The sequence below is a fragment of the Pseudoliparis swirei genome, chromosome 9 (assembly GCF_029220125.1).
Source record: "Pseudoliparis swirei isolate HS2019 ecotype Mariana Trench chromosome 9, NWPU_hadal_v1, whole genome shotgun sequence".
Taxonomy (NCBI): domain Eukaryota; kingdom Metazoa; phylum Chordata; class Actinopteri; order Perciformes; family Liparidae; genus Pseudoliparis; species Pseudoliparis swirei.
Window position 1 is genome coordinate 8397147 of NC_079396.1, and position 26123 is coordinate 8423269.

General features: G+C 42.6%; 1 protein-coding gene across 4 annotated transcripts in view; it reads left to right on the forward strand.

Moving 5' to 3' along the window:
- Positions 1-686: 686 nt before the first annotated feature.
- Positions 687-26123, forward strand: part of prkar2aa (protein kinase, cAMP-dependent, regulatory, type II, alpha A) — a 46209-nt gene continuing 20772 nt past the window's right edge. The window contains exons 1-2 of one of the 4 annotated variants that reach the window (XM_056422272.1): positions 687-1350; positions 2172-2439. In XM_056422272.1, the coding sequence (XP_056278247.1) occupies positions 2205-2439 (235 nt within the window). In that variant the 5' untranslated portion in view covers positions 687-1350; positions 2172-2204. Of the gene's footprint in view, positions 1351-2167; positions 2440-26123 lie in introns of all 4 variants that reach the window. The other 3 variants (XM_056422273.1, XM_056422271.1, XM_056422274.1) reach the window with 3 other exon arrangements.

The following is a 26123-nucleotide window of genomic DNA, read 5'->3' on the forward strand; positions in this document are numbered from 1 at the left end:
TTATATGAATATTTGAAATATGCATTCAGAAGATTAGAGCAAATACTAGCAGACCTACGAAGAGCCTTGGAGGTCTGGATGGAGAAAAGCATGATAGACAGATGGCAGATGGCACAAGGGAATTAGTGAGGGATGGGGCAAGGAGGGGAACTAGGACAGAAGAGAATCTGTGATGTTTTGGGACTTTTTAATATAGAGGATTTAGACCTTTCAAGAAAAGCATTCTGTTGCAGACTGTGTAAAGGTATCTGACCTCTACGTTTCTATTATAAATTAACATTTGTGTTGAATTGATGGGTTTCTCAGGGTTAATTCCAACAACATTGAGCATTTTCCTTTTAGATGTCAGTTATATAGGAATATTTTTTTGGGCGGAAATACATACAAGAGTAAAACACATCTTCTCAGTCTTTATATATCCAGACATGGCTAGGATTTGTATGTTGTTTTGTATTATCTAATATTTATAGGTCTCTACTAAATTGTCAAGCCATTTCTGTGGGTGTGGTCCAATTCTAAGTGTAGAAATATGGTTCTGCCCTTAATCCCGCCTTTAGTTAGACGATGCTATTCAATTGGCTGAGATATTCTATACGTCTATTCCCATTGGCCGTGCTCCCTGTCAATCAATGTCAAACGCTTTCGGTCCACTCTAACCACGCCTCCTCACGCTTGCTGGAGGCAGCGGTTCAATCGTGCGTGAAGAGCTGCGGAGCGCCTCACCGGGACGGTGGAAACGTGCGTTTAGTTAATTTTTCTTTTCAGGCTTCTCCTGTTGTAATACACCGCTGGAGTAACGTCAGAAACTTGTTTTCGCAAGGTACTTCGTGGTTGTGCTTAACGGCGGCGTGTCTCTACGCAGTAACCGCTGAGCTGAGGATTTGTCACCTGTCTGCAGCAGCTGACTTGTTACTCCAAGTGAGTGGTGTCTTTGAGGCGGTCGCCAAAAAGGAAAACGGGCGCTTGCTAACGAGTAGTTAGCGAACTCAGCCGGTTAGCCCGTCAGCTAGCCCGCTCTCCCCGCCGCCACACCAAGTCCCACCCTCCCAGAGTGCGTGGACGTCGTAAGAGGCTGCAGCGGCGAAGGCGGTCGCGTTTCTCCACTCAACTCAGCCAGCGTCGCTCTGCAGCTGGCCGCCGAGCTAAAATAGCCTCTGAGACGTGAGCCGGGCAACGCCGTCGTACAATTGCTGCCGCTTTTTTTTTGTGTGTGGCGTTGGACGAGTGTCTTCCGTGGAGGAATACGGTCGCTAGACTGGCTAAAAAGAAGAGACGAAACAAGGGGAGACGAGGCAGACACCAAGAAGGAGGAGGGGACTGGCTAGTTTAGCCGGGGAGACCGAATCTCACGTAAGTGACACTGGGTAACATTAAGTTAGCTTACCGAAACCGGCTTACCGGTTCGGTGCAACTTGCTGCGTTTGCATGGCAGCGGTTACCCGGCTCGCCTCTTATCTGTGGCTTAGCTCCCCGCGGCCAGTGCGCCACAACGACAGCTAACGGTTACGGCTCCCTTGAAGGTGGCACACTAGCTAAGAGAGCTAGCTAATGCTTGATGGGGTTGCGAGCGAGACTGCGCTTGAACAGCAGCTCCCTCCACGTTGGCTGCAGTCATAACTTGTTGGCTAAGTTGGATAGGTACGTCCAGTTCGGTACATCTGCGGACGGAACAGCGCAGTAAACGGGTTGACATGAATATTAGCTAATTAGCAGCTTTGCTAGCTGCTTCCTGTCGGCCACCAACCCATAGTTTACGCCTCAGTTTTAGGATCAGGATGATGTTCCTGAAGCCCAGCTAATGCCACTGGTTATCTATCCCTCCTTGTGGCAAATTTTCGACTTATATCTGTCCGGTGCAGCTGTGGGAACTGTGTGTTCCTGGGCTCAACCCTCGATAAAGTGGCCGCTCACTGACAATGTCACAGTAACGCTTCATGTACGTCATGACACTACCGGTAGTGCAGGATCTGTTAAGTTGTCAAACTTGATGGTTTTTTTCAGTTGCTCTGGCTGTGCCTGTACATTCCAGTTGCCATGCAAAGCTGTCATTACCCACTTTAAATTCACACTCATGAAGCAACACTTGGCCACATCACAGCCCAGTCCTCAAACACAATTGTGACTCTGAACCAAAACAAATTCTTACTTGTTTTCCTTCCTTTTATAGATAGATAGCAAACGCCGCCACCGTGCCACACACAGCCATGAGTATTGAGATACCGGTGGGGTTGACAGAACTGCTGCAGGGCTATACCGTGGAGGTACTGCGACAAAGGCCCTCAGACCTGGTGGATTTTGCAGTACAGTACTTCACCCGTTTGCGGGACACCAGAAGCCAGGATGGTGCCGGTGGAAAGACCGGAAAAGGAGTCGTGTTTGATGGGGAGCCGATGCAGACGGAGTCCAACGGAGATGACGATGACGATTCTGACTTTGAACGTAAGTGGACGTTTTCTTGTTTTGATTATCACCTGTTGCGTTGAAAGTTGTCTGCAAGGAAAGTGAAATACGATAGTATGAAAGAGACTGTGAGGCTATTGGAGAGTGAAAGAGAGGCCGTAAAGGGGAGGCTTGAGGTCTTGTCACTGATGTCGTCTTCCTGAGAGACAGCTTTCTTAGTGTATGAGGCCTGCAATACTTATACATACGTGAACCCAGAACATCTTACTGAGCAAAGAGTTCAGAAAGAGCCCTCATCTGCCACTCATCAAATTTAAGTCACCTCCATTCTCATCTATTTGGCTGTTCGGATTATATTCTAGTCATTTATCTGACGCTTTTATCCAAAGCAATTTACAATGTGCAATGACAATAAATTGTAATCTGATTCTGAAATATGCATATCTTTTCTCAACAGCAATGTACACATTTAAATTGGAGAGTTAATGAACTGTACAATCTTTGCATCGCAGCTCTAACCATCAAAGTCCCCCACAGTACGCTACCTTCAGTAGAAGTGACGCCATGTCTCTTTCACATCACGCCCTGTGTTTGTCAGACTGGCAAAAGATGTAAGCGGCTCCACAGCTTCACTCTCCTCTGGGCTGCTGAGAGCAGCGCGGCCTCGATCACATCCGTGTGGTGGGGAGCCGGGGGCTGCTACCTTGTGAATGGGGCTTCAGTTTTTTTCCAATAGGTTCATCTGTTGTGATGCATTTTTACAATCAGCTGCGATGATCTGTGAACCCATCATAGGTGTATCTTCTACAATTATCTGATGTGCAAGTGGCTAATGACGGAACTTTAAATCGGTTGAAGCCTTGGACGTGCTTCCGGCATTCTGCCAACGGCTGCAGAAGCACGTGCGCTTTCATCCATTCCAGTTCGTAGCGGTACCGCTCTTCAACAGTCCTCCACTTTGTTGTCACTTTTCTTTTTTTCAAAACTAACTGGAGGTACATAGGCCACCAACTGGACCGGACTGTAGAACGACACAGCTTGCTTGCTCATGGTGGGCTCGCTATGCGTTAAATGTTTTCGGCTGCACACGGACGTCCACATAGGGTTCGCATCGACTCTATTCAGACACGGCCGGATGAGGACATTTACGTCACGAGACTAAAGCGTAACCTAGCCGACACACAGACGCCGAAAGTATGAATTGGCCTTAAAGGCTTATGTGTGTGGAAATCTAAATGCTTCCCAAGTCTGATGGTGGCTTGCATGGTTTCTCTGCTGCGAGGATCATTGGCAGATACTAAAGCCATGATGGAGTGTAACATCCAGTTGTTGGGGGAAGTGAAAAAGGATTCCTTCTGACTTCTCTCCCTCAACTTGGGTAGTGTTTGTTGTCTTATCTTTAGTTCTAGTCTTAGTCTGTTGCATTTATAGGCTAACCGTATTTATCATGCCCCATTGGCCAACCTTGGAGATTGGTACAAGCTGGCCCGGGGTAAACGGGGGATTACCGTTTCTTTTTCTATGCGCACACAACTGGAGTTTGGCCACCGTCTAACAGCTGTGACCTCAGCTGAAGGAGCTGTGTGTGTGTGTGCGTGCGTGTGAGAGAACAGATGTGTTATGACTTGATTTCACGCCCGTTCAAATTCCAGTCTGGTGATGCCAATAAGCAATTCTTCCTAGTACATTTTGATTAGTGATCCGTTCAGTTGGTGAACAGGGAGTTGACATTGTTGTGCTCCGAAGAGGAGCTTTCGCCTGGATGCTGTGGGTCACACACATGACATCCATGACAGTAGATTATCGAGCCAGGCTCGTGTCCACAGCCCCCAGGGGACATTCATTTCTGATGGGAACAACACAGTCCTCTATAATGGAAGACAGCATGTGCTCTTGCCTGACCACTGGTGTAGCCCAGAGGTATAAACTACAGTTCTGCTGTTGTAGTTCAGCAGCACATGCTCCAAAACAGTTTGGTCTCGTGAAAAAACACACCAAAATATCTCTATCTCGGGATAGCAAAAGAGGGATGGGTTTTCCTAGTTATTTCCACAGTACACAAAAGATTGGTTGTATCAGATAGTATCGGATACAACCCTTGCAACAGTGACACGACGACAGACAATAAATCAATACATTGACAGTATAGGGACCAAGAGTGCTAGAATACAAAGGATGTACCTATATACAAGCCTATCAAAAGTACAGTTGTATGGTGCCCTAGTGCTTTAAGACTCTGATTATGTAATCATGACTGCCCTGGTTCATTCCAATTTGGACATTACTTTTTATTTCAAATAAAATACTTGATATCATAAAGTAAAATAACTATGTTGTGTCAGAGTTGTAGGGCCAATATTAAGCACATGCTTCACACTGATACACCCTGGGTGGTTTGAAAAGCAAGTTTCTCACTTTTAGAGGCTCATGAAAACGTAATGCTGCTTTTTGTCAGGCGGTAGGTCCCCCACTAAAAGTATGCCAATGACTCATTTTGAGTTTTGACCTCTTGATTAAGAAATATGGCCATTGTGAAAAAAGAAGAGGAAAAAGTTGTATTGGACCTTTGATTAGGATGACATTATTTTGTTAACAAAAAAGTCTAGCTTCAAGGTGAAATGCCATTTGTGTAACATTAAACTGATCTGTATTTGTTGTAAATGTTCTTGAACTCTTTGTTTTCTTTTCTTCTGCTATACTTACAGTTACAATGATTCACCTGTGTGCTGTATACCTTAATTTGCGCTGCCGGAAGGTCGCTGTGTAGCTGTGTGCCGGTTACTCACCTAAAATAGGTTAGATAGCTGGTTATGTACTCTCATTAACACTACAGTATACTCCTAAAATATGACTTCCTATTTGACATGCTTTGCAAACTCGTGCTTCCTTAATCCAGGATCCAAAACAGGATCACGACACAGGCCTAAACTGCTTAACAAGGGGAGATATTGTTTTGAATAGAAACTGTTGTACCTCCATCATATCTTGTGATGTTTGTCTAAAGATTTCAGATTCAAGGAACCCTTTGTGTGTTAAGGCTGATATTCTGTTAAAAAATGTATATATGGTATGTTGTGTCATTTGAAATTAACTTTTAATTCAGATCTGTACTTTTCTGTAAAGTTGAGTTTGAGAATAAATGACATTGCACTAAAACGGAGTGCTCTAGATACTCACCTGCTAACTTACCTGGTGAATCAAGGTGAAATGTGTCTATTTTAAACAGTATTTACTGGAGTGACAAAAGGCAGCGGTAGATGAAAGTACAAAAAAAGGTTCAACACAATGGACTTATTGTGCCTTTTCTTTCCAGTTGGCCTGTCTTCTAGTTTCATTCATGTTCACCAAGAGAAACAGAAGGAGGTGAATGGATGCCTCTGTGACTGAAATAAGTGAGGCTTTTTATTAAAAGATGCATAGAGGAGCTGATGAGTCCCAGGGATTATAATAGAAACAAATTAAATAGTTTGTATAAGAAAGACGGCAAAGGATGAAGCAAATATGAAAAAGATATTTAGGGAGAAGAGAGGCTGTGAGTCTTTAAAAAAAGAAATAAGGAATCGGCTCATGCTATCAACATAATATATCACATCTTTGTTGCTCGATGACGTGTCACCTAACAGACTTTAGGCTTAACTCTTATTAATCCTGAACAGTTTTTTTACTACAGATTTTTAAAATGTACCTTTTTTTTAAATGCTACAATCTGTTTGGAGGAGTGTTATTTATTATTTCTTAAACGCATGTTAGAATTTAACAAAATATGACCTAGGTGTGTGTTGTGTTTATTATGTGTGCACACATGACAGCAAAGGTCTTGGGAAGACTCATAACATCAACAGAAGATGTTTAAGTGTTTCCTTTTAATTGCATAGCCCGTTTCCACTAGAAAGCACTTTTTCCCAGATGGTTGTTTTTTGTTTTGAACTGAAGGTCTGCAATTATTGCTCTGAATACAGCCAACGCTTATTCCTATAACCTTGTAAGTGGCCATAATACATGTACACCTTTCTAAGCGGGTGGCCTGGAAGTCCTGGAGACATTTTAAAATGTCTGAACTTTGTTGGAAGTTCTCACATGATCTGAAACGCAGAAGTCAGTTGCTGTGGATTGTTTGTGTTACATTATTCTGGTGCGAAATTGTGTCATCAGCTGCTTTCAGTCGTTCTTTCAAGTAAATTGAAGTAAGTTTGACCTGATCTAAAATCGTTAGCCACCTACCCTCAGTCTTGCAGTCAGTGAAGACCACAAGGTGTGTGTGAGTGGAACAGACCAATATGTTACTTGCATAATTGGTTGCCTTTAAACCCTGAGGTCAATGTTTCTCGAGACATGATCACGCAGATTGTGGTGAAGCCTCTTTCTGTCGCCTCCTCCTCATTGTTACTCTTACTTTGTTTCTGTCACCCTGACTTCCTCTCTTTGTCCCTCCTCTTACCCCCGCTGCTGTTTTGCCTTCCTCTGTTTTCCCTCATCCTTTCTCTCGCTCATTTTAGCTCTCCATTATAGTAATGGTTAGGCTGTGGGTTTAGTAGATGCACCTCATGACTTTCATGACATAGAAAGGTTAGCTTTTTTCTTTCTTTTTTTATCTATGTAGGCGACCATTTTCATTTTTCTGAACTTGTCTTCTAGTGGTGTAGCGGATCATACAACTTATGGTTCAGATTGTAACTGTATTTCTTCAGGTTTTTCACCGTTCGAATTTACCTTAGAAGTCATTCTGAACACAGCCTAAATGCACTGCCATCGTCGTGTCATTTAAAATGCATTGTTTACGATGTAACATTGGATCGGTGACTAGAAAAGCAAAAATGCAGATGCTCTGATCGGATATTTTACTGAATAGTGGCAGATAACGATCGCCAGTAAAACCTTACGCAAGCATGTGTGCTTTTCACAGCAGCCATTTTGACATGTAATTGCAGGGTAAACACAGGTGTGATTGGGAAAAAAAAATATTGATGGCCCTGTTCCATTTATGTAGGCTGGGGGACCTGGCATTGTGCATGCTGGCTCACTGTAATGGCTGTTACACTAATTAGAATGGAGCTATTGTCAGTTTTATCAATTATACTTGTGTTTACCCTGCAATTACATTGTCAAAATGGCTGCTGTGAAAACATTTTTTTTTTAAAGGAAGCGGGAGAATGGACAAATGCCCCTGCCCCAAGTGTGTAGATGTGTATATTTGTATAAGTGTGTGTGGCTTTTCTCAGTTCAGTGTTGTGCAACAGGTGACCCAATTAGCAGGCTGCAGTGTGTGTCCAGTGTGCTTTTAGCCTGCAGGCAAATCTAATGCAGCCTAGCATCCCTGCAGAGACCTGACTGACTGACTGACTGACAGCGTGAAGTGGGAAAGCCCCCAGACGGCTCAGGCTACTCAGTCTGGCTTTCTGACTCTTTTTAATACAGTACCTATCAGTTTTTCTCTCGTCTTGTCTTTTTAGGTCTTGGATGTATTTATCTCTGCCGTACCAAATGTCTGTTAATTGAACTGGTTTGCTGTTAAACAGAAGAAAAGAGTAAGAGATACACACACACACACACACACACACACACACACACACACACACACAGAGCAAGACAAAGTACATGAATCATTATCATTCCTCTGAAAGCAAGTCTGCTGGTTTGTCTACCTTCCTGCCAACCTGCCTGCTCTTATCCTCCTTTGCGTTTCTTATCTTTTTGAGGCTCTTTCTTTGAATCTCTCTGGAGCCATATCTCCCTGCATGTCTTTGTACCGGATTCTCCACTGCCCTATTTTTTTCCATCTATAACTCATATTTCTATGTAACCACATCTTTGTATCCCTTTCTGTGTCTATATCAATGAATTGAAGTAAGGAGCGAGTGTTGGCGAAATATTATCCATATTGTGCACCTCATACTGGAGATAAAGCAAAATAACTTGAAACTGTGCAACATAGCAGTTCAGGAAAAGCATTTGTCGATTAATAGGCCACAGTTCAAGCCACAAAGACGCATTTTAAAATCGCGTCCATACAAGGTATTTAAAGTCTAACCTGACCCGCCAGATAGTTTGTTACACAGAACCATCTAAGAAGTCATCAAGGGATTGCATGAACCATCTGTCAATCAGTCTTACCGAAAAGTCTTTTCGAACAAGAAAAGTCTTGAATTGGGTCTTTGTTGTTTTGAAAAAACTGTCGCTGTGTTTCGCCACACCTTGATCATGCCGATAGCAGCCCGTCGCTCCTCACAGGACACCTATGGGTCCGTGCTTTGGACCCAAGCGCATTCCTAGAAGCCTGGCGAGATGGATTTTCGTGCGATATCGAGATTCTCGCGTGATCTTGTTGCATTGCAGAGAATGGTAATTGAAAGCATGTGTCATTCTGTAGCCGCCTTTATCTAATCTCCACGAAAGGAAACGTGTCTGTGCATCCACTCTGACATTTTTGTGGTTGCCAAAAGGACATGAACAGAGCAGTATATTTGTTTGTCATTAGGGATCTTATTAGAATGCAACAGGGGAAAGCTAGCTTTCCTTCGCAAGAGAACAGAGAAACAAAAGCGGAAGGAGGAAAATAATGTGAAAATGCAAATCGAAATGGACAAAAACTAACAAATGGAATAACAAAACCCATCATGAGAAAGGGGAAAAGACAGATGTGACGGAGCAGGCTGTGGTACAATCTGGCTTGCTCGCATTTACTGATTGTTTGAACTTTGGTACTTCCTCATTCTCTGCCCTCAAGCTATCTTTAGTGGCACTGCAGAAAAATGAGGAAATGGAGGGGGGTTGGCAGGCCTTTAGCCAGTGGTAGTACATCCTCCTTGGCTGCTCCTTTTTGGAGTTCACACGCTCCTCTTGCTCCGACACACACCGTCTCTCTAGTTCCATAATGTTGTCTGACCACTGCCACGAAACAGTTTCAGTAACTAAATGAAAGCCAAACATTTATGTCAATCTGTTATCCTCCTATTCCAAATCATTGAGATGATTTGTTACACTTTCTCCTTTATGTTGTGTCGTGAATTTACAAGCTATGACACATTTACCTCTCGCCTCAGACTGCATTGTAAGATAAAACATTACTAAAATGTTTGAGTGTAAATGATTTGAGGAGAACTCTTTATTGTAAAGACAATATGTAACATTCAGATGGAGATCTGCAACTTTGAGATTTAAGGCAGCAACGAGTGTTTCCATCAAGGCCATGTACATGTTTGGGATGTTTAAAGAGAAACACTTTATGGCCGTGGACCCAAACTGACCCCTGTTCCTCTCCGTACAGAGAGAGGGAGTGAAGGAACATTGTCATTTCTGGGTGGGGGATGAGGGTGCATCGAGGGTCTCGGTGGAAGATCTTCTTTGAAAGTGAGAAGGTGAGTTTAATCCTAAAATCCAGTATTTTAAAACTTAATATCAGCATATTGATTATAACCAAGTAGTACTTACAAGATAGACTTTTTGCATTAATAAAGGTACATTGTTGCTTATTTGATTACCGCATGAAGTGAGATACTTATAGGAGATAATGGTTTGAAAATAATTATAATTCTACAATGATATTGTCTCAAAAACTAACCGTGGGCTGATATAATGCTCTTACAATACTTATACTGGCTGTATGCCCATGGATTGATGTTTCTCCCAGGAGAGTAGTGGCAGTACAGAGGGGAAGAAGAGAGAAGGGCATGGGATAGAAACAAAGTCTGGAAGAGGGATGGAGAGAAAGCGAAAAAGACCAGAAACACTCCACAGCATAGGACCAAGGAGAAAGTGGGTGAGTTGGGCTAAAGTGGTCAGATACAGGATGGAGATTTGTGAATCAGCCCTGCAGCGATCAATGTCGCGTGACTGGCTCCCCATTTGGCTCTGAGTGAACCGGGATTCTAAAGTTTAAAATCCTCAGGAAAAGAAGCAAACGGATGCTTTTTCCTTTACACCATCTGTTAGAGAAATCATATCATTTAATACAATATGTCACAGTTGTGTTCTGATGTTCACAAGTTACAATGATGATCTACACACTTTTAGACAAGTAAGAATATGTTCATAATCATTCTCTGAACTCTGATTCCGTGGTGGCGCTTTCACAGCATCTTGTCACACAGCGGCACTAACTGTTTGACAAAGCATGGCAGAGATGTTCCCTGGCAAAAACTCTACATATCTTCCATTGTTTTGTCCTTTTACAAGCAATCTTTTCCACTTTATATTCATCTACAAACATGCTTCCAGTGCAGCTATTATTCAAATACTGTGTCTTTCCTCTGGGCAACCATCTATGATAACAATCTACTAGTTAAAGACATGTGTTTTTGTTGTCGTTTTTGTTCTATTGTTATAAGAGATCTTTTGAGTAGTGTCTTGCATATAAGGGTAAGCCACCGTAGAAAAATTAAAAATGAGATATAATGTGGAAATGGTGGCCTCCTACAACAGGCTATATGAAATGCTCATGGTGAGAATGAATATGAATGGGAATTATATACACGTTTACAAATAGGTGAATTTAGTATATTATTGAAGGCAATGTAAATATAGTCAGTGATTGGATTCAAACATTAACCAGCCCTATCCTGCAATATCAGGCCACAAGATTTGTTTAAATTGAACCATGGTTGGTTACTCAACATTGTGCCGAGAGTAGATAGTTACCACCCACAGTTCTTGGTTGTCAGTATTTCCCAAGCTATTCATTTTAGATAAGAAAATTGACCAATGTGCTGGGACTAGTCGGCTACCTTTTTTTTGCGTTATCATTTTCTACCCTACACTTGCACAAGAGCTTTTGAAAAAGGGTCACGGTAACATGTCCAATTTGTCATCCATTGTGAGGTCTGTTGCATCGGTCTTTACCATGGTCAGAGGGACAGAACGACAAAAGCCAATGTCATGATTTGGTCTCTGTCGCACTCTTACACATTCCTGTTAACTTGATCTTTTTTTTCTTCAAATGTCAGCCTTTTTGACGCATTTAAATCTCCACCCTTCCAGAGCATTGACGACCAAGTCTTTGTTTTTTACCTAATTGTCGGTCTGTTGTTACATCAGACATCCCTCTCTTCCGGTTTCCTCTGAGCCTACCCTGTCGTTCTCTCTGACCTTCTGTCTCCTTTGCGCCGCATGTGTTGGTCTAAACACGGGCCCAATGTCATTAGACAAGATGACTTGGAGAGGGGGGGGGGGAGGGAGAGGGAGAGAGAGACGATAGAAAAGGGAGATTAACAAGGGGTAGAAGTGTAGAGAAAGAAAGAAACCTTAAATGAGAAGAGATTGAATGAGAGAGTAACTAGTGGGTGCGAGCCAACATTAAATACTAGCCAAATGCATTTCATCTTCAACTGGGGGGAGGGGGGTTGTCTGCCCTTTTTAAACACCTTGGCAGACAGGATCTCGCCGAGATGTTCTTCAGCAGTTTTCCACAAACGTTTGTCTTATCTGTAAAAAGTGGCTGTTGATTCTTGGGATGATTTGTACCCCACCTGTTTGCTTCAAAGGGTGAAGCACAGCTGTGCAGATGGAGAGTGACAGACGGGCCTCAGGTGGATAGGTTGGTTGGGAGATTTGGCAAACCTACAGGCACGGAGTATTATTGAGACAGCCAGTCCCCCCAGCCAACAGATGATCCCCGTCCCTCAAGTATCTTCACAGCAAAACCTGACCATGCATTAGATTTATGTGTGAAGAGACGATGTGATTGATCAAATCTAATTTAGCGCTGCACGAAGGTGACATGTGTGGCATGTTCCGATGTCTACAACAGTGAAGATGTTTGTCTTGGAGGTAAAGGGGTCAATGTGTGTGCAATATGTCACATAATATGGTGTGGGGGGCAGTGTTGATTGATGTGTTGTTTGACCTCACCAGATCAGAGTAATCAGAGACCAGGCCAGTCACAGGTGGATACCAAAGAGTTTCCCAGCCTCAGGCTAGTACTACTCCTAGAAAAGGGATGATGGTTGGTTTTCTGCCTAATTGGCTGCTGGGAGCAGAGAGCCAAACAGACAAAGAGGCATTGTGGTTGATTCACTCCTTGCCTCCGACCTGGTTCGTCAACTGAACAGTTGAGCTCACATGTGAAAATCGGATAGATATAATGAATTATGCACCCTTGTTTTCATTTTTTTTCTTAGTTGCATAACACTAAACCTAGTACAAATGCTGAGGGCAATAAGAAGTTCCACTTCTTTTTTTAATGTTGTATAATGTGGGCTGTGATTGGGCTAGACATGGCAGAGAAAAAGTATTTAACTATTAACCAGCCAGTAAAGGATTCATTTTGGGGGTCGTTTTAATACGGCAGAGATTATATGTTTTACATCACACGGTCCTTAACTGCCACAGCCATGGTCACCATAGAAACCACCGGCCTTGAAACTGCTCTGTCATTTGCTGCCGGAAGTGGCAGTGGCCTCGCGTAATCATGATTCAGATAGACAATTGGAAGGTTACTAGTAGTGCACAGCCCACCGCTCTTATCAGTATATTTGCATAGCCTTGATATGACAGTTTTTCATATTACTGTCTTTGTATTGCAGTTCGGATAATAAGTGTTTGTGTGTAACCCTCTTTTTTTCCTCTTCTTAAAGGGCAGCTGCACTGTTGACTGGTTGTCAGTAGAGAGAGAGAGACTTTTGTTGTTGTTGTTGATCCGTGCGGTTTAGGTTGTATATTTATAATTGTACATTATATAAACTGCCTTTCCTCTCAAAATAGCCTGCATTACTTGACACCTTATTAACATGAGTACAAGTGTACATTCTTATGTTCCTTTGCAGGGCAAGCGGTATCCACAAGGTCCAAGTGAATCGGTATTGCATCTAATGACCTAACTCTGAACGCAGGCTTGAGAATGTGGAGGTTTGGAGTTCTTTTGTGACTGTAAATGGTCACGTATTGGGAGACCAGATTGGCCTTGTTTACGTTACACCCCAGCAGTTTGACGTGAGCGTGTTGCACTCTCCTACCCCGCGGGCTGGCCGTTAATGCTGTTATGCAGTTTGATGTTTTACCACCACACAGGACTTCTAGAGTCCAGCTATTTGGCTGTGCTTGTGTGTTAATGCCATTCTAGTGTCATTTGTAAACGTTTCCCCCACATGGAACCGAAACAAATTAATGGGGCATCATCCTTCTCGGGATATGAAAAGTTTTTGCAGTGCTTGTCACGTCAGAACTCGACACCAGATGTTGATGTAATTATTAATGTCTTTCAGCTTGCCTTTACCACACACATGATGTGCCACATCCCTGGTTACTGGGATGTTACTGCTCCATGTGCTGTCTCCAGGCTGTCAGGACCCAACATAATTAAAGGCCCATCTCTTGTAGGTTCTTGTAACTGCAAAGGAGGCAAAATGTTTTAATGTAAGAAGCTTCTGGGGTTGGAGACTACGTATTATTTGTTGTGTCTGAGACTGTGTTGCAGAATTCCTGCAACAGCTGGGATCATAAGCTCAGTGCCAGATAAAGTCAGAAAAGGATTCCTTTCCTCCACATTCTGCAACGTCACGTTCTGCTGATGACTGGGAACATTCCTCAAGTTCTGCTGGTTTGGAATCATACAGGTGGTCATTGATAACGTAGTGGACTTTGTGAAAAGAACCAGAGGGAACACCATCCCGGGTGCATGCTATACACCAGGGCTATTCAACTTCAGTAGCAAGTGGGCCGAATAAGAAAATCACGGGGGGTGTGAGGGCCGCACAGAATATTGATCAAATAATGGCTAAAAATGAAAAACAGTAATGTATATTTCCACGAAAATGCGTAGTTATTGTGTGGCCAAAGTGTTGCGAACAAGCATCACTATAAACATGTTTCAAAGTGTAAATATCTGCTCACGGTAACCAGTTGTCTCAGATCCCTTCAACCAAACTGTTCCCATGAAAACATAAGAATTGTCACTTAATGGATCAATATATAAATTACTTGGGCTGAAACTAATATCTGGTGTCGCAGCGCACAGACTGCATGTCTTTGAGTGCAGTCTCCTTTTGCGTGAAAGAGATCGAAACCAGGTCGGGCGATCTTTTAATTTTAATTTTTTCGAAAATGTATTTCTTCATCCGTGGCTGTGATGCACTGCTCACTTATACAATCGTAATCGCCGAAATGGATATCAACGGTGGCTTGAAGATCTCCAGCAATATGTTTGTGCATGTGTGACGAATCTGGTGCGCGAGACAGAGCCCCGCTGCAGATGTGAAGAGAACACAACGCACGCGTAGGGAAACCAGTAGGTTTGAAAACCAGTAGGGGTGTAACACCGGCAACCAACACGGGTGCGTAACATAAAGATGTAACCATACAGGTTTGGTTGAGGCAACAGTGAAACTCAATGGCTCTGGGTTAGATGTCTCAATGTATAAAAGAGGCGTGTCCGTCAGTTTTATTTTTTCTTACCAAGCTATACTGATTTGCAGGCAGTCTTGCGGGCCGTAGTTAAACTCAAACGGGCCGCTAGTTTAATAGGCCTGCTATACACAGTACAGTAATGTGTTACCAGATTTAAGATATTTTCAGTTCATACCTTCATATTTTTGTAAGTTTTCGTGCATATTCTTTCGCAGTTCACATTGCACTGTGCACAGCTTTGATGTCGGCAATAATGAGTTATGACCAGTGCCTGCTAGTTCTCTTCACAAATGTGCCTCTTCCAAAAAATTGTTTTGGGGAGGACTTGGGGGGGGGGGGGGGGAGGGGCTGTCCGTGAGAGGAACAACCTTTTACTTCTCTGCCTTGAGAAACAAAGTCTTGGCAAATCAACCCATAAACAATCTACAGTCCTTTACATTGATCTCTCCCATAAATGTTCATAATTTACACAAGTCGTAATTACACAAATTAAGGATTTAAAATAATTGTATATGTCGTTAGAATTTCACGCTATTGATAATGTATTTAAACCCCAAAAAATGAACATTAAGCTAACAGAAAATTCTACATTGCTGCAGTATTTTGTCATGAGCCCATTTTTATCTGAAGGTGAAACTGTACTCGTTAAAAAGTCAGTAATGAAGAGACAGTAAGACCTGCGATAGTTAAATGAGCTGGGACATTACTTGGTTTACTCCCAGAGCAGCATGTCCTGTAGGACAGTGGAACGGGCAGGTCAGGAATTAACGAGGTAAGTAACCGCTAGTGAATTAGGTTGACATTGGAAGCTCTTTAGTCCTGCTTCCATGCAGTGTAGCTTGTCTCTTGTCTTTTTTTACGTGTCCAGAAATGTAAGAATATCACCCGTGTCGTATCTGTAAAAGAGTCACTTCTGTTTCTTTCACTGAAACTACCGGTGGCCTATGTAACCTAATGCATATAGTACTAGAACGGGCACTCGGTAGAGCGCATACCTTCGCATATCACAAGATTGGGCATTGAATTATGAACATTTTGGCATTAGTTGCATGCCAATTGGACAAAAATGTATCGTGCTATGGTAAAAAAATGATTTTGACCTTTCCATGACCTTGACCTTTGACCCGATTGATCCCAAAATCTAATCAAATGGTCCCCGGATAATAACCAATCATCCCACCAAATTTCATGCGATTCGGTTTAATACTTTTTGAGTTCTGCGAATAACACGCATACAAATAAATAAATAAATACACGGCGATCAAAACATAACCTTCCGCATTTTCAATGCGAAGGTAATTAACACCATCGGGGGGGATTTCCACAGATACTAAATGAGCACGATAATGCTCTCTGATACTTTGGACAAGCCTCTGCTAAATGGCATATGCGTGTGGACTGGCATTAATGCTGCCACCAAAGCATTGAATGGTAGCCGCTAGACTGTTATAGTGTGCTCTGTACAATCTGTAAAATTATGTTTGAATGTTGGGATAACTCATGTCAACACCTCAATGAGATTGTAATTCGCAAAGGGCATAATTTGAAGTAAGCGTAATTTATTTATGGAAGCTGACTATTGAATTACTAATGGTATGTATACTGCCTACTCAAATGTTGTTTTGGTGTGTTTGGTAACCATATCATATTTGTTAAAATTCTCTACATCCCGACAGCAATCAATAAATAAAATGGAAAAAATAAACAAGTACGGTACCTATGGCTGTAGCTGAACTTCAATAAGCCTACCTGCCTGCGTACACTTAGTGCACGTCACAGAAGTCTAACTCAAACTGATGGCTTGACAGCTGTAAGTACTAACAATAGCCATGTTAGTTGTTTGTCAATAATCATACTTGTGGGTGTCTTTGCAAAGAGGCCTGAAGGGAGCTAGTGCTGCTAACTACTTATATTGGATAAGAGGTTTTTTTGTTGTTGATTGGATGATTTTTTTTCTCTTACTAGTTTCTCAAGATTACCAACTCCACATTTAAGAAATGGATTTCTATCGACCATATAAATAACGATTGGTTTACCTTCCCGTTATACAAAAATCCTTGGAGCTACTTTACTATTCTTACTATATTAAAGTTCCCGTGATATGTTTCTCATATAAAAAATACTCTGTTTTGTACAAGGGTTTAAAGTGCTGCAGATTTCACTGTGACCCAAACCCCCGATTAGCATGTCAATGCTGCTTTCAGCTCACTGTTATGGCTATCTTACCCCCCAAAACAAAACTGCCCATTTAAAGACTATCTTCGAGGCCTGTCCCTGTGACGACATGTTGGATCATTTGCTATCCCGATCAGGCAGGTTGCCTAGAAGTGTCAAACATGTATGCCGATCTGCTACATCTGATCACAATAGGCTTATTGAAAAGACGTGTTACCACGGCCACAGTGATATATATATATATATATATATATAGGAAAGCATGTCAGACTTAAAGGGGTTAAGTGGAATCAGCAAACTTGTTGATGCTGGGAAAGGGTTAACATCAGTGCAGCAACAAGCAGGACAGGCCTACTTCCTTTTAAGGGCCTATGTCTTCTGGAGAGTGCTACAGAAGGGGAGAGGGGGAGATACTGGGAAAGGGAGAGTCAGATATGAGACTAGGGAAGAGAGTGAGGGGAGAGAGAGACATTTGTGGGAGGGAAAAGGACAAAGTTAGATAATGGGAAAGGTAAAGAGTGAGGAGGGAATCTCAAGGTGGAAAACAAGGACACAAACAGTGCAGAGCGTGAGAATAACTGTTGAATGCTTGATGGCATAGGAAGAGGAGGGTATATAGGCTGCGAGAAATGACGAGAGTAACTGCTTTCTTGGCAATGATGAAGAGAAAGAATGAGACGGCCTCCACCAGAGAACAGAAAGATGCACAACAATGGTAACATCAAACCAGAGCACCAACATAAGAAAAAGAGGAAAGGAACAAATGAAAAGGGGGAAAAAAGAATGGAAGCTGCTGCAAGAGCAACACAAAGAGGTCATATGTGAAGTACAGATATCCCTAGTGTCGCTGATATCTTGTAACCTCATATCTCTGCTTGTGTGCAACTTCTGTGTAATAAACTCCACATCCAAACGAGTTCGCACAATCATAAATCAGAGCTGAGAAACTGTAGATTGGCCCAGCGAGCTTACCAATTTCTCTCCTGTGTCTGTGCTCCTCGCGTTTATGCTCCGTATATCACGCTTTGCGTCTGCTTACAGGTTCAGTCACATTTGGGTGTCACTGCAAGGGAGTGAGAGATCTCCACTCCTCTTCATGTAAGTGATCGTACCGGAGATATAATGAAAGGTATAAACTAATTACATGTGACTCTACATGGCACTACCAGTTCATCCTGTTAGCTGTCTATACAACTGAACTGGTTCGTCAGTACGGGAGAGATGCCGTTCTTTGCACAAGTTTGAAGTAAAATAGTGTAAAATATCTGCACTGTCAAAAAGCCTCGGTCCAGATATTGCCTGACGTGTCCAGCTACACCCACGTGCCTTTGTCTCAAGGCCCACTCAGTTCTGCCCAAAGAGGCATGGTTCATATATTCACCAGGAGTTCACGCATAGTACAGTCCAATACTACCTTTACCCGGTTGGTACTACACCTATCAATGCTCCCTGCTTTTCAGAGGGTTTCGTCTTCATTTTTGCTTCCGTGCCCCTCAAACGTTCTTTCTTTTATGCTGTCAATGATCAGAGCAGCCCTGATTAGTGGTTTATCGGGATCTTCTGCTTATGCAGGCCTCCAGCTTATAAAACAACCTTCTGTATTTTGAAAATGAGATTATGTTAATGCAGACCTTGAAACAACTAATGCAAAGCTGGCCACTTTATAACATTTGATAAGAAGTAGTAAACCACTCGGTACAGCCACAGTCCATCGAGAAGCTCAACTGTACTTATGGCCTTGCTCTCAGCCGTCTCAAAGGTATCTGCCATAATGTTCCTTGCTTGTTTTATGATATGAACCAGGAAGATGTCACAGACAATATTTGATCGCCACCCTTTTTACCATGATTTTCTTTTCTTTTCTATCTACTTCAATGATCTGCCGTCTAGTTTTCCAGCTGACGCTCATAAGAGAGAAACAGCCAGGGGCATGAAACAAAGCAGTCCTGATGACCTACATCAACAACGTGTGATTATAATAAATGATAATTCCGACATCATGATCCTATTATTCAGTATCTGGAGTGTGTGTGGTTGCTCAATCCCTTTGGTAGGGCTCCAATTTGCTGGAGGCAATAATTGACATGCCGTTTGACACTAATAATTTGACTACGGTATGACGCACGGCAGCCAGCAGACGTGATACGTCAGCAGACCTGATGCCTACATTGCACTGCATATTTGACCTTGTATGACAAGTTTTCAACAGGTTTATTCTCGACTGTCTGCTCCATGTGACATCTGAAAATGTTGAGCTGCATGCGACGCAATCTCTCACAGCAACTTTTAGCCGTGCTCCTAGATTGTCATTCTAAAAGCTATTTTATTCAGTAAAATATGTCCCCATCAGTTCAATAATGGAACAGTTATTGGAATACAAATCTGTATATTGCCCACTCTCAGAATCAGTTAGAGAGAAAAACATGTGAAATCTGAGTCAGACTATAATAATATACATATATATATATATATCCTCTCTGCGGACGACATGCAGGCTAGGATTTATGATTGTTCCTTTCTGCTTGGGGAGAGATGAAACTGTGCAGAAGGAAAAAGTTACACTTTTTGTAAGGATTAAGGATATATTGACATCAAATAATGATGATAAACAGTGGCTCCAAGTAGGTAGAAGGTGAGGTATTGATTAGTTTGCCGGCAATTACTAAACATTCTCTACAGCATCAAACAACTATTTGAAATGCAAAACATCAGGCGGAACCCTCCGGGTCCAAACAATTGAAGCCAGTGCAGAAGTATTATGGTCCCATTTAAAATAACGTCGACGATAATGCACGGTAGGCTTTTAGGCGTGGCTACCTTGTGATAGACATGTTTCTGCCACGGCATAGTCCATTCTGAGATTGGCCACATGTTCTTAATGATGTGACCGTAATGTGATGAAATGCATTAATGCGAGTGTTAATGTTGACATTTCCTTTCAAATTATATCAGCATTTCATTGTTAAAAGGGCACCATCCACTGTTTTTAAATTAGCCCTAATATTTCAAAGCCAAATCTGAGGTAGTCTACTGTCTCGAACTAATCTACATCATGAAATGAAACTGTTAATCGAATCGATCATCCAGAATGCAGCTGCTCGACTGGTCTTCAGCCTCCCGAAATTCACCCGCTCCTCCGCTCTCCACTGGTTACCGGTGGCTGCCCGCATCCGCTTCAAAACATTGGTTCTGGCGTACCGCGCTCTGAACGGATCGGGCCCCGTCTACATCCGGGATATGGTCACACCGTACACCCCGGCACATTCGCTCCGTCGGCAACAGCCAACCGACTTGTGACTCCTGCACTTCGAGCTAATCACTCTACATCCAGACTGTTTGCTGTCCTGGCTCCTCAGTGGTGGAACGAGCTCCCCACTGACATCAGGAAGTCTCTACAGCTACCGCCGGAAACTAAAAACACATCTTTTCCGACTATCCGGATTAAAACACAGATAAGGACTTCAGTGGCACTTAATTGGCTCTTACTTATTGTACTTTTGTAGTTCGACTTTCTTGAAGAAATGTTACTTTCTGGATTCTTGTTGTTCTGAGTTTGTACTCTTGGTTGAATGCACTTATTGTAAGTCGCTTTGGATAAAAGCGTCTGCTACATGTGATGTAATGTAATAATGTTAATGCAGTTGTCCACTCCAGAGACTGAAGCGCTGGGGTTTGTGCTGACTAGGACAACGTAGTGCAATTGTTCTCTCATCTGTAGTCTGATAAACAGTCAATTCATCACCTCATTGCCCCATTCCATAGTGCTATTATTAAAGCTGCTGTAGCCATCGAGGCCTTTCGCTAAAAGGAAGTGGACGTTGCCCAATTTACTTTCCCATCTTTCAAAAATAATGCATTATGTGGATTCAGGCTTAGACCTTAGGGTAAAGTTAGACTTTAATTGTTACCGTTTTGGTCGCCTAGAAATACAACAACCATCCGGGCCAAGGGTGTTTCACCCCAAATGTTACTTAAGTCAACCACCGTTTAATGTGCTCGAATAAATGCTGGAGAGACTGGAGCTGTACTTGTATCGAGTCTGCTATGATCCATTTGTCTTACATCTCCTCTGCGCGCTTGTTTGAGTTGCACACGAGTATCTCGTACTGTACGTGGTTGGCCAAAGCATGGTGAGGCCACTGTGCGTGCTCGCGAGCGTGCGTGCCAGTGGAGGCTGACAGTGACGTCTGTAGGCCACACGTTGGGGAAGCTCCCTGCTTCATATATGACCCGAGGGTTCTCAATCAGACCTTGAGAGGCATGGCAGAAGAGAGGGGGAAAGTGATGGAGCGACAAGGTGGGTGATTACAAGAGGAGAAACGGAGGGCGACGGCTGCTATTGAGGAAGAGAAATGTTGGAGAAATAGGCAAGGAAAGGGTTCTAGGTGGAGGAAGGGAGGACCTTCAAAGGTCAGTTGTTACAATGACAGCAGGCCAGAAACTCATTACTTATGTATACATTTAGTTTAATCATTTAAAATGAGACATTTATTGCTTCACATTTGTAAAACTATACAAAAATAAAAAGTATATTGAATGGATTGTTGGCCTTATTCAGCACTATTTCAAAGGCTAATATTTTTAATAGGTTTTGCTATGAATCATGGTTACACCGCCCTGACAAACTGAAAAAAGACGATTCCAAAGGGCAACATTTTCACCGAATTTTGCAGATTGTGCCTTGCGCAATCCTTTTTTCATTTCTCTATGGGTCTTAGTTGTCAACGTGCCCTGGAATGTCTGAGAATCAAGAAGTGAAGAAAGAACAAAAAATGGAAACCGTCTGTCTGCTGTCTTCTGATCCTCAAAATGAGCACAAATTGGCCATTTAGTTGACATAAATGTCACCGTGCCTCTACTCCTCACAAGATTGAGTTTTATGATATTTGCAGTCTGAAATGAATAGTTCTATCAAGAAAATCTTTGTCTATTTAAAGTTAGGAATTGAGAAGTCAAACGCCATCATCCTTTGCATTTAAAGCAACAAATGTATAGTCGGGCAGCATCCAAGTATACGCAGCTATTTTCAGTGTTAAAAACCGACCGACTGCCCACCCATCCCCAGATGGTGGTTGACTCTCTGCCAAAGTAGCCTTTTTAAGCCAAACATTATCCTGCGCTTCACTGTTTCTATTAGGAGAAGCAGAGTGGTAAGAGGGAAACCAGGAGGTGTGAGAAGCAACAGGTGGACGGACAAATAACAGACCCTTCCAAAAACCTTATATTGCCTGTTTGCCTTTGTCTCACCCACTTACAAGCCGCACTTTAAGTTAGGTTTCATTTAATCCTGACTAAACATGTCGCTGGATATCTCTTTTGTGTGTGTGCAGGGTTTTTCCTGCATAGAGAAAATTTGGGTGCGCGCCTAAGCCGTTTTCCCGAGCGCCTAAGGCAAAAAAAAGTCTGCGATGAAATTTTTTTTAAAATAATCGCCGCTGAACGAGGCGCGCGCGAGCCGAGAATTGTTTGCGGGGGGGGGGAGATTTCACCCTGTTATAATAGTAGGGGAAACACTGGAGTTGATAAGCGTGTCTTCTTGTCTGATCAATACGCAACTGTGAGGTGCGCGAATGGACCGAGCGGACAGCTGCTGATCACTCACTCGACAGCCCGACCTGCACGAATAGACGGTGCGCACACAGCGCGACAAAAAAAAATTTGGGAGCACCGAAGACCCATTTTGACCCAGGAAAAACCCTGTGTGTGCATTCCCCACCGTCTTATCCAACTTGCCAATCTTACCACTCTGTAGCCATGTTGTTAAAGCAAAGATAAGAGAAGTATTAAGATATTGAAATGTGCAGTGTCTGAGGCTGAGTGGCCACATTCAGGCTGCGGTCTCCTCTCCTGCTAACGGACTGATGTATTGACACGCCGAGCAGACATACTTAGAATGGCTGTAAGAGAAATCAATGGAAAACACCAGGCAGCCACAAATGAATTGTTCCTCCTTTTTTTCTAATTCACTTATTCACTGGGGGGGGGGGGGGGGGGGGTCTCTCTTTATCTCTCAACATGGTTTTCTCTTCGTTTGTGTTTTCATCTCTGCATTTCTTCTCTGAATCACCAGTTATGGCGCACAAGCTCTAGTTCTCCTATCACCCTGTCTGATCATTTATCTGCTTCTTTACACACAACAAGGTGGAGGTCTGGATCGTGGTCCATGCCTACGAAGAACTATTCATACAATCAGTTATAATCATTGCATGTGTTGTAACTCTGTAATGCTTCCTTCTGGACACATGACATCTCTTGCTTCTGTCCATCCTGGAGAGGGATCCTCCTCTGTTGCTCTCCTGAAGGTTGTTTCCCATTTTTCCCCGTGAACATTTTTTTTCTATTTCTTGGGTGTTTTTCCTGATCCGATGTGATCGGAAAGCCCTTCGAGGCACATTTGTAATTTGTGATGTTGGGCTTTATATAAAATTTAAAAAACTAAATTTAATTGAACAAATCTATTCTTCCTGTCCCGTCACCCCTTCTCGTTTGTCTTTTTGCTTCTTCCCCTCCGTTTGTCACTCTGTCCTCTCCTCTCTCCTTGTCTCTCCCCACCATCTCTCTTTTCTCTCCATCTCTTAATGCTGTTATGGCAAGTGGGTGAGTGGGTGTACAGATAGAAAGAGAAAAGGGGGGGGGGGGGATCAGCCACTTGTTACCAGCTGGGTAGAGGAAAAGGTGCTGGATGGCTGCCGAGGAGGGAGGGCGAAGGGGGAGGGAGGGTAAAGGGGGTAGCGTTGTTATGGCAATGAGATATTCTTTGTGTTAGGTTTCCAAGGCAACTTAAGGCATATACTTGACACAGCCACCATCACAACCACCCCCAACTCCCCCTCCCCCACTCACATGACTGAAGGGAGAGTGGTTCACACATTGCACACTCGGACTTACTCGGCCCCAACAGCGAAATAAACAAAAAAAACATGCACACATGCTAACACACATTTTGTATTATGTCCACCTGCTCTTGACAGACTGCCTTTATGTGACCGATGGAGGCAATCCGTGATGCGTTTTCAAATCGGCTCCAACAACCACCAAGCCTGTTTATTTCTGCATTCTGTTTTAAAACAGCCGCCAAAATATAACTCAACTTAATGAGGTTCATCCGCTTTTCTGAACTTGTATTTATTTAGATACAAACACGTGGCTAATGTGTTCAGGTAATTGACAATTTTTTAAATTTGAAAACAAGTCAAGAATAGCCCCAAAACCACTGTGTACTTCGGCTGTAATGTACTAACAATATAAGGAATATGAATTTGCATGGATTAACTACGGTCTTTTACACCTACACAACAAATGCTTGCCTCCTGCTTTGTTTGGGTCTGTGTGTTGATCTTCAATTCTGCATTTGTGTTGTTCTCTGTGCCTCCTTGCTGCGGTGCCTGCAGCGATCTGACCCTCTTCATGAGTTTGACGTGGATCATAGCAAATCATTTTAGACAGTTTGGAATTTGTCCTCCTGGCAGGTGGTCATGTTGCAGATCATTTTGTTTTCGAGGGAAGGAGGATTGTGTTGAAGGAAACAACGTACTGGAATTAAGATTAGTGAAACTATCATTTACAAAAATCATGATAACAACCTCTTTAAAGTGCCCCGGTCCTCTGGCATGTTTCAGCCCACTTATCACACTGTGTATACTCTACTTACTGCTAGTAATTTTCTAAAGATATATATGGGATCAATGTATTTTTATATAATATTGTAGATGTGTAACTAATACATGTTCTGCTTAAGAGAGTTTGGTTCAGTGATGACACTAAACGGTATTCTTTTCTTCAAGACCCCATTTCCTACAGAAGATGACAGGCAATGAGGAGAGAGAGACGAGGAATGACGCGCAACTCAGCTCCCCACCCAGCAAACCGTGACCTTGGAGTTCACGCTCGGTGCCTTCACCCCTCGGTCACCACATGCCCCTTATTTTCTCCCCAGAATTATCAGTCCTCTCGTACTTTGATCCGTTTCATTTCCAACTCCACTGTTTACATCTTTGTGCATCCACCAATACTTGACTGGCCTTACCGCTCACTTTCTCCCCATGCCAGCAAGAATGTAGCTCACAGGAGGGGAAAAAACTGAAAGATGTTGGAATGGATACATTAATGTCACAAGAATCAATGTTCATGGATGTACAGTGTGCATTTTCAGCAGTGAAAGAGGAAGATAGGTTTAATTTAGAATGGGATTCATAGGGAAACATATGCACCACGGAATAGATAGCTGATGACTAATGAGTGGAAGGTTCAGTGAAGTTAAAGGATATTACTGGATATTATTTTAGGACAAATTACTGCAATTTCTGTCAATCTTATTTATTAGTTTTTGTTTGTTTTGTCTAATCAAGTCGGGGGCCCGGGACATGGAGGTCAGAGGTCAGGGTCGAGTCCAAAGCGGGGATGTGGAAGCAGTCTCTAGCTGAATCTTATTTGCCTTACTGTGAAGATGAAAATCTATTGTTTTTCACTAGTCACAATAGTCTGGTGTTTAATATTTTGGCACCACACATCTTGGCTTGGCTGCGCTGGCATGAGCATAGAGTACGAGATGACACACCAGAGGAAAGCTGTATAAAGATAACTGATTTGATTGCTATTTGGAAAGAAGCCTCAGTTAGGGCTGCAAGATAACGGACGAAATGGTTGTCACGATTGTGTACATCATTATTTACATCCTGATTCTTTATCACAATTATTTTATTCCTTAAAACTAGTTTGTTTTAGGGCCAAAATAAGATTGGTCCTTCCTTATTTTCAGTTTATCTCCTGCAGGCAAAATAAAATTGTACCTAAACTATTTATCCAAAATGTAAAAACAAGAGCACTGCTGTCACTTTCATGTTGTGCTACATTCCCGTAAATGAACAAAAGTAAAAACATCTTTATTCCTCCGTGGTGGCTGCCCGTTTAGTTTAGGAAGTGCATGAGATGATGGTGATGATGATGATGATGATGATGATGGAGGAGTAGAACAGAGCGCACATTCTCAGCGTCTACATAGCAGTCGATCATCAAGTGAAAATCGTGATTGCGATTTAAAATACGCTTAAATGTGCATCCCTAGCCTCAGTTCAGTCTTCATTTAAGGACATATATTAGTCATTGGAAATAGAAGCAGATTTGTTTCTGCAATTGTTTTTGCTGTCCGTTCATGTTGGCATTGGAAACATCCTTGCATCAGTAAATGATGGTAAAAGAGCAGTCACCCAGGA